Source organism: Microtus pennsylvanicus, chromosome 14 (genome assembly GCF_037038515.1).
Source record: "Microtus pennsylvanicus isolate mMicPen1 chromosome 14, mMicPen1.hap1, whole genome shotgun sequence".
Classification (NCBI taxonomy): domain Eukaryota; kingdom Metazoa; phylum Chordata; class Mammalia; order Rodentia; family Cricetidae; genus Microtus; species Microtus pennsylvanicus.
The window spans coordinates 28,958,475-28,967,532 of NC_134592.1; the positions used below are offsets into that span (position 1 = coordinate 28,958,475).

General features: G+C 54.2%; 1 protein-coding gene across 1 annotated transcript; it reads left to right on the forward strand.

Annotated features, from left to right (window-relative positions):
* The first annotated feature begins 4,550 nt into the window (after positions 1-4,550).
* On the forward strand, positions 4,551-8,695 carry Irf2bpl (interferon regulatory factor 2 binding protein like). The gene has a single exon (XM_075948653.1). The coding sequence runs from the start codon at positions 5,518-5,520 to the stop codon at positions 7,855-7,857; it is 2,340 nt and encodes a 779-aa protein (XP_075804768.1). The 5' UTR covers positions 4,551-5,517; the 3' UTR covers positions 7,858-8,695.
* The last annotated feature ends 363 nt before the right edge of the window (positions 8,696-9,058 follow it).

A 9,058-nucleotide genomic window follows, 5' to 3' on the forward strand; every position in this document is an offset into this window, starting at 1 on the left:
GATCCAAGAATGGCCAGGACCTGGGAGGAGCTTCCTGCTCAGTGACCACACCTTTCGGCAGCCCGAGCAGTAAAGTGGAAATCCCCTGATTATTGTAGACGGGAGGGAACCTCCCACTGAGGCCCAGGCTCGCAGATGGAGTGGAGGGTTGGAGATGGTACACCTGTGGTCTTTACAGCCACCGGCCACCTTGACGACGACGTCCCGCCTACTCCAAGCCTCCCTTCCACTCCAGCTCCCTTGTTGTGGACTTGGATATTTGTACGAACTGAATCAATGAACAGCACTCTTGTCTGGCTCTTTTACTCCTTCTTTTCCCTCTAGGCCCGTTTCCCTGGACAGCTCATTCCAGGTTTTTTTTTGGGGGGGGGGGCTGGAGGAAGAGGAGTAAAATACACACCAGCTATTGCTGAGGGCAGTGCGGGGCTCCCCCATGCTCTGGCATTCTGGCAAGAAGAGAATGCCGGGAGGCAGGAACTAGACACGACTACCCCCAACTCCCGCGCCTTTCTTCTCCTCCCTGGTCTCCGCCCCTCCAGGAAGAAAACAGCCAGAGACCGGATCGTTCTTTCCGCCACTGTGCCAACACCAACCACTATGCCCGCCCTTCCCTTGCCTTCTCCCCAGTTTCGCTCAGAGCACCCGCCTTGCCCATGCGCCCGCGGCTGGGCAGGTCTTGGCGGGCGGTGTAGGTTCAGCTCCCCGGGGCTTCTCGGCGAATCACGTTGTTCCTGGGATTTCATGCTCCAGTGGCTCTTGTGTAACCCTATGCCCTGGCCTAACTCAATATTTTTTTTAATACCAGGATTAGCCCTTTAGGGAAAGGCAAATACTTCCGCCACAGAACCGACCGGGGAATAAATGTGTAAATCACCCAGCAGCCTCCAGCCCCCACAGCCCCTTTGCTCGGGTCTGCAAGGCTCAGTAACCCGCCGCACTCCTGGGGTTCCTGGTGCTAGGCGATTCCAGGCCTCCACAAGGCCAAGGGAGGGCCCAACCCACACGTTTGTTTTCATCTACTCTTAAGCGGCTCCCACAAGCCAAAGAACAGGGCCCTGCTTACTGTGTGTTACCAAAAAAGGCTTTTCTCTCTGCGGAGCGCTTGGCGGCGCGCGTTGCAGCGGGGTGACGCGAGGTTCAGCCGCGGCCTGGAGAGCCAGCAGGCTAAGAGCACCCCTGCTCCCCCTCCCGCCCCGTTCCATTTCGATTCCAAACTGTGAGGGCTGTTGAGGGCGGGCAGGAGTCGCCTAAGATCCTGGCAACCTTTACACCCCTAACACTGGGCAATGCTGCTCATGGAAGGCCAAGTGGAAAGCCGACCTTTTGCTCCAGTTTAGAACAGTGTTCCCTGAAGATGCTATCTCAGCTAGCTGAGGAGAAAGACGGCTATTAAGATGGGACTTCGCATTGGGGAGTTAGGGTTAGCATTTCGTACCTTGTTCTCTGCAGCTAGTGCACTCCTGAACATAGCACCAGAGTTCTGTATCTCTTCTCCTCCATTTCTCACCTCCCTGGATCCGTTCTTCCCAAGAGATCACAGTATTGCTGCAGGAGCAGAGGAACGGAGGATCTCCAAACATTGGAGCTCTCACCTTCCCAATCACCGATGCATCCCCAAACAGGGCCATCTGAGACAAGCAGTTAAGAAGCAATGTAAAGAACGGTAGTGATTCTTTTTCAGGGGGTATACAAAGTTGTGATTTTTTTTCCAGTTTTTTTTTTGATTGATTTTTTATTGAGCTCTAGAGTTGTGATTTTTAAATAAAAGGATTGTGAGACTGTGGACTGTAATGGAATTCTGTTTAAATGCATACTGATGTCCAGCTTACTATGTACAGAGATACCTTATTTGCACGCGCAGGTGTGTGTGTGTGTGTGTGTATGTATCTATGTCTTTAAAGTGAAGACAGACAAGGAGATGGTATACTGAATTGTGATATGGAACTCAACTTGTTTTTTCTACCTGCCTGGCTGGAGGGTTATGGCTAAGCTGCTATTTCTAAAGTATTTTTGTTTTTCGAGACAGAGTTGCTCTGTGTAGTCTTGACTGTCCTGGAACTCGCTCTGTAGACCAGGCTGGTCTCAAACTCACAGAGATCTGTCTGCCTCTGCCTCCCTAGCGCTGGGATTAAAAGTGTGTGCTACTACCACTCAGCGTATTTTTGATTTAATAAAGAGAAAAATAAATAATGTAAACAAATGGGTCATTCAGTCAAGCCAAAGTTCATGGTCCCAGGCTGGTCGGGATTATTGGGCCCTGTGTTTTGACTCATTCAAGGGGAGCTGTGGCCAGTCCAAGAGTGAGGAAGCACTCCCTGAGAGGCTCTGTGCACAAGACTCTGCTCCAAGCCAGCCAATCAGGCAAAGTTTATTATTGGCCTGCAGCACACAGTGAGCTCGCTGTTTTTTGCAAAACCAGAAACTGGGTTGCTCTGAGATGAAAGAGAGGCTCCCTATGGGCGCTTCTTCCTCCCTTTCTCCTTATCCTTACAAGCTCTACTTTCCTTTTGCATTTGAAGCCCAGAACTAAGCATGCTGGGAAATGCTGACTAGCTTCGGGAGATCAAATGTCAAAATAAAAGTATTTCTTGTTGCTTCAGCTGACTGTAACCGTGATCATAAATAATGATCAGAATGCCTTACGCACTAGAACACTTTCACAGGGAAGCCGGGGACAGTCATTATCGATACTAGTATCCAACACTGGCAGTTTTCTGGGAATGCACGTATGTGCTCTCCACACTGTATGGTGCATTTATGCTTCACGCTGCAGCTGGGATAGCTTCAGAGCTTCTCTATGAGGAAGAATTCAGGAGTACAGTCTGGAGGGGGATGCTAGGGGCTCATGATGAAGGTGCATTTGCACAGCACTTTATATACAAGTGGTCTGTGACAAACAGTGGGGTGCTAATGGAAAATGTGAGCACCCTACACCATCCCTGGGAGCCTTAGCTTGTGCGCACCACCTTCAAATAAAATTTCCCGAATTTAGATACCAGGCCAGCTGCAGCGGCAGCTGTAGACAAGTTATTTCAATCTCCTTATTTTTCCTGGTCTGTAAAATGGAACAGAACACACTTTGTGGAAAACACTAAGGGTTTAGTAACGTAAATACCGCTTCGTGCTCTGTCTCCACATTATAATGAAAATAATACTAAAGTTGATGAAAAGGAACCATTTGCCCAGTACCTATCCCAGTGCCACTGAGAGTCGCTTGTCATGAAGACAAGAAACAAACTGAAATCTTCAATACCCCATCAAGCTGGGGGAGATAATTCTATTTTGCAGAAGAAAAAAAAAAGATTATATAAATCGAGCTCAGGGTTACAAAGCCAGTAGTAATAGTGAGGAAATTCCAACCCTATAGGCAGAATCCAGCCCTATCAAAATTACCTCCCCTCCACCAGCCTTCCATTGGGATTATCTTAATTTACATAAGAAAAAAGCAAACCTAATAAATAGAACAGGCTGAAATGCTCCAGCCAGAGCTAAGACCAACCCTATCTGTTTCTACAGTGAGTTCTAATGATGAGCAGTGATCTTACAAGGTAGAGGAAGTCATGACCTCCCAGAGCGTACTGGGGCAGTGTGGAATTAAATCACAGCACACAGAAGGAACTTTCAAAACTGTCTATGCTTTATTTATTTAGGTGTCTAAGGATTGAGTTCGGAGCCTCGGTCATCCTGAACAAACGCACCCTCGCTGAGCTACCGCCCCCACTCTAGTCATCAGTATTATTAAAAGCTGCCCCCTTTCATGAAACCCAGAAAAACCACTCACCTGTTTGGCAAATTCTTCACTCCCCATTCCCTGCCCTCAACTATGGCTGTATGCAGTCCGTTGACTCTTTTCCTTAAAGGGCTCAGAGAAGTACATAGTCAAATTTTATGGAGTTAGGCCAAGGGGAGGGGTGGCTCATTTAGCGCCATCCTTGCAACTCCGATTGATTCCCAGGCCCAGTCGCAAAAACAAATCTAAAAGATAATTTCTGGAAGATTGGAGAAGGGCTAATTCTGCAGGTGTTTGGTGGCAAGGAATGGTACATTAATGGAGGAAGGGAGCTCTCACCGCAGATGAAATAGGTAATACCTTATATGAAATTTAAAGTGAAACTCGTCAAACAGGGCATTTAATTTTACTGCCTGGGGTTTGGTGGGGTAGGGAATGGGAATCGGAAGCAACACTCGTGGCCCTTAAACGTTTTTTTACTTGGGAAAACCAGGCAGGAAAAGGAAAGGGTCATCGTCTGTTACACACACACACAACAGCCCAGGACTTGCAGCATTAGCTCGCCAGGCTCAGCTGTGGTGTACACACACACACACACACACACACACACACACACACAGCCGAGGGGGGAGGGAGGGACACACACACACACACACACACACACACACACACACACACACACACACACACACACACACACATGACCAAGGGGGGAGGGCGGAGGCGCGGAGGAGGGGCCGACGGGAGGAATCTGGGCATCCTGCCGCGCATGCGCCTTTCGCGAGCAACAAGTGGGCTCCACAGACAGAGGAAGTGTAAAGGGGGGTTGGGGGACTGGTGCAGAGCATGGCGGTGACGTCAGCGCTCCGCCCGGGCGGCATCCCGCGCGGCCAAGCCGGGGACAGCGCGAGCCGCAGCCCGAGCAGGAGCGCTGAGACGCGCCTCCGGAACGTAGAGTAACAATCACAACCCCACATTCCAGGCGAGCGCGAGCGGGAAGGGATGCGACCCGGGTGGAGGCGCCGAGCGAGCGCCCTGCAGCCAACGTGAGCGCCGCCAGCTTCTGTGGCCGGAGAACTGGCCAGGACAGGGGGGGCGGTGGGAGCCTGCGTGCGTGCGCTCTTATCCTCTGCTCTCGTGTGTCTTGGAAACGGTGGCCGCGGCTGCTCCCTCCGGCGTGCAAACCCAGGCGCAGCCAGCGCAACGGCCGACGCTGTGGAGGGGAAACTCCTCTTGGCAGCCACCTCCTCACTCGGCCTTCCCGGGGAATCAGCGGCTTCAGCAAGATTGGAGCTGGGCACCGGGTGGCACAACCCTCTAACCCTCTCCCCAGGGCGCCTGGCGTAGAGAGGACTCAGATCGTAGGGGGACCCCCCCTTCACGCTTCCACGCTTCAATCACTCCGGGGAGGGGGCCAAGAGGCCACTGGCAGCCAGCCCCGGACACCCTAGCCCCCTCCCCCCAGGCCCGGAGCTTCCAGCCCTGATCCGCCGCACCAGGAAGAAGGCTCCCGGTGCTCTTCTCCGGACCAGACAGCCGCAGTAGGAGGTGGGAGCGAGAAGCGTGCAGAACCCGTCGGCCACCCTGACGGTGGAGACCCCGCAGAGAGTCGCTGAACCAGCAGTGGAGACTCGCTCTCCCTCCAGCCCCTGGGGCAGAACTTTCTCGCTTCCCCCCCGCCCCCTCCCCCGCAGCCGGACTCCTTCCCCAGCCACTTAGTCCTCCCGGTGGAGAAGGCGCCACAGAGACAGCCCGGGAGGGGGCCTACCTTCCCCGAGGCTGGCATCATGTCGGCGGCGCAGGTGTCCTCGTCCCGAAGACAGTCTTGCTACCTGTGCGACCTGCCTCGCATGCCCTGGGCCATGATCTGGGACTTCTCCGAACCTGTCTGCCGTGGTTGCGTCAATTACGAAGGCGCCGACCGCATAGAATTCGTGATCGAGACTGCCCGCCAGCTGAAGCGGGCGCACGGCTGCTTCCAAGACGGCCGCTCCCCCGGGCCGCCGCCGCCCGTCGGGGTCAAGACAGTGGCCTTGTCCGCCAAGGAAGCGGCGGCGGCAGCTGCCGCCGCGCAACAACAGCAACAGCAGCAGCAACAACAACAACAGCAGCAGCAGCAGCAGCAGCTCAACCACGTCGATGGCTCCACCAAGCCTGCGGTGTTGGCCGCCCCGTCTGGCCTGGAACGCTACGGCCTGAGCGCAGCGGCCGCCGCCGCTGCCGCCGCCGCGGTAGAACAACGTAACCGGTTCGAGTATCCGCCACCCCCGGTGAGTCTGGGGAGCAGCAGCCACGCCGCCCGGCTGCCCAACGGCCTGGGAGGTCCTAACGGCTTCCCTAAGCCCACACCAGAGGAGGGCCCCCCGGAGCTGAACCGCCAGAGCCCCAACTCATCCTCAGCGGCAACATCGGTGGCTTCTCGGCGTGGGACACATAGTGGGCTGGTGACCGGTCTGCCCAACCCGGGGGGTGGCGGGGGACCCCAGCTCACGGTGCCCCCAAACCTATTGCCGCAAACGCTGCTTAATGGCCCGGCCAGTGCCGCGGTGCTGCCTCCGCCCCACGGCTTGGGGGGCAGCAGAGGACCCCCGACTCCAGCGCCTCCCGGTGCTCCCGGGGGGCCCGCCTGTCTCGGGGCTGCCCCGGGCGTGTCGGCCACTGTATCCTCCGCGTCGTCTTCGACCTCTTCGACAGTGGCAGAGGTGGGCGTGGGTGCTGGTGGCAAGAGGCCTGGCTCGGTGTCGAGTACGGACCAGGAACGTGAGCTGAAGGAGAAGCAGCGCAATGCTGAGGCCTTGGCCGAGCTAAGCGAGAGCCTGCGCAACCGTGCCGAGGAGTGGGCCAACAAGCCCAAGATGGTCCGTGACACACTGCTCACGCTGGCTGGCTGCACGCCCTACGAGGTGCGCTTCAAGAAGGACCACTCGTTGCTGGGTCGTGTCTTTGCCTTCGACGCTGTCTCCAAGCCCGGCATGGACTACGAGCTAAAGCTGTTCATTGAGTATCCCACGGGCTCCGGCAACGTGTACTCCAGCGCGTCCGGGGTGGCCAAACAGATGTACCAGGATTGCATGAAAGACTTTGGCCGTGGTCTGTCCTCTGGCTTCAAATACCTGGAGTACGAGAAGAAGCATGGTTCAGGCGACTGGCGCCTACTTGGGGACCTGCTGCCTGAGGCTGTGCGCTTCTTCAAGGAGGGCGTGCCCGGCGCGGACATGCTGCCCCAGCCCTATCTAGATGCCAGCTGTCCCATGTTACCCACTGCGCTGGTGAGCCTCAGCCGCGCCCCCAGTGCACCTCCAGGAACTGGAGCCTTGCCACCAGCGGCGCCCACGGGTCGGGGTGCAGCCTCCAGCTTGCGCAAAAGGAAGGCATCCCCGGAGCCTCCGGACTCAGCTGAAGGTGCACTGAAGCTCGGCGAGGAGCAGCAGAGGCAGCAGTGGATGGCAAACCAGAGCGAGGCGCTGAAGCTCACTATGTCCGCGGGGGGCTTTGCGGCGCCAGGGCACGCAGCAGGGGGACCACCCCCACCCCCTCCACCTCTGGGACCTCATTCCAATCGGACCACCCCGCCAGAGTCAGCCCCCCAGAACGGTCCGTCCCCCATGGCCGCTCTCATGTCAGTGGCAGACACTCTGGGCACAGCGCATTCGCCCAAGGACGGCAGTTCAGTGCACTCTACCACTGCATCCGCTAGGCGAAACAGCAGCAGCCCGGTGTCGCCCGCCTCCGTGCCAGGGCAGCGTCGCCTGGCATCACGCAATGGGGACCTGAATTTACAGGTGGCGCCCCCGCCGCCTAGCGCCCACCCAGGCATGGACCAAGTGCACCCCCAAAACATTCCGGATTCCCCTATGGCCAACAGCGGACCCCTCTGCTGTACCATTTGCCACGAACGTTTGGAGGACACTCATTTCGTTCAGTGCCCGTCTGTCCCTAGCCACAAATTTTGTTTCCCTTGTTCTAGAGAGAGTATCAAAGCCCAGGGGGCTACAGGTGAGGTGTATTGCCCCAGCGGAGAGAAATGCCCCCTAGTCGGGTCTAATGTACCTTGGGCCTTCATGCAGGGCGAAATTGCAACTATCTTAGCTGGGGATGTTAAAGTGAAAAAAGAGAGAGACCCTTGAACCGCAGGGCAGCGACCCCTTTGGCCCTAGACCACCTCCTCTTCAATCTGGAGGGCCCTTCCCCCCACCTGCCTCCATTTCCCTTCCCACCAAGATGTAGAATTGTGAATATAACTGCAAAAAGTTAGTCTTATGTATAGACATTATTTTCGTCGTATGTTTCTATATTTTGAAACAGGTATGTAACTTCTTCATTTGAAGGATAAGCTGGTTGTGTTAAGCAGTATAATATTGATTGGGTCATTTGCATCGTATTCGTTAGCATTTATTTGGTGGCAGAATGTTTGCCTAGGTACAGCGTTAATAGCCCTTAGCAACAACTGCTGCCGGTGTGTATTTTTGTAAATGTTATGCACTCTGAAAGGAAAAACACACAAAAGAAAAAGATTTTTTTGTTGTTTTTGTTTTGCCAAGGCCAGTGTTGCTGCCTAAAAAAAGAAAAGAAAAAAGAAAAAAATTGATGCTATAAAATGGTGAAAGCTTCTCTCTAAACAGCCCCAAGTGTTGAAGTCTTCACTTAATTTTGTTCTGTTCTGTTTTGTTTTCCTGTTTTGTTTGCAAATAGTAAGGGGGGTGTTGGGAGGGGATGGGTGTTTTTTTGTTGCAAGTTTGTGAGGGGGAAAATGTTTCGGTTTGTTTCTCCTGACCTGAATGTGTTGGATCTTCACGTGTCGTTTTGTTTTGGCTTTATTGATGCACGGATGCTTTTGAACCGTAGAGCGAAAAGCTAGACATGGAGAACTTGCTCTGTTTGTCCTTTATACATTTCTGTAGTTAACAGAACACTGTAATGTGCCTTGGAGCTTAGTAACTTGTAATAAATTCAATTGATAATTAATTCTGCCCTGAGTCAGCAAATTTGTCTTTCTAGGGCTGAGAGGCTACATCACTCCCAACTAAGGGGACAACTGTTACTTCCCACCTGGAACCAGGAATCCTGGTTCCTTTGAAGGCTCTTGGAGCGGGCTGCCCCACCCCCTGGGTACCAGACTGTTTACATTTTACCTCCCCTGTAATCTGCAGTTGCTGACTAAGCAATTTCTGTTTACTCTTTCAGCATCTTTACCCCCCACCCCACCCCCACAAGGGACCCAGCTGCAAAAAGCATTGTCAGGAGCGATTTCCCTGGGGCCATGAGGATACATTGATACTCAGCGCAGCTGTTACTTAACAAGTGGGAACAGAGAAAAATCTAGAAGGA

What these genes read in the sequence shown, in the direction of transcription:
- Irf2bpl (XM_075948653.1), top strand. Translation starts at nt 5,518, where the DNA reads ATGTCGGCGGCGCAGGTGTCCTCGTCCCGAAGACAGTCTTGCTACCTG.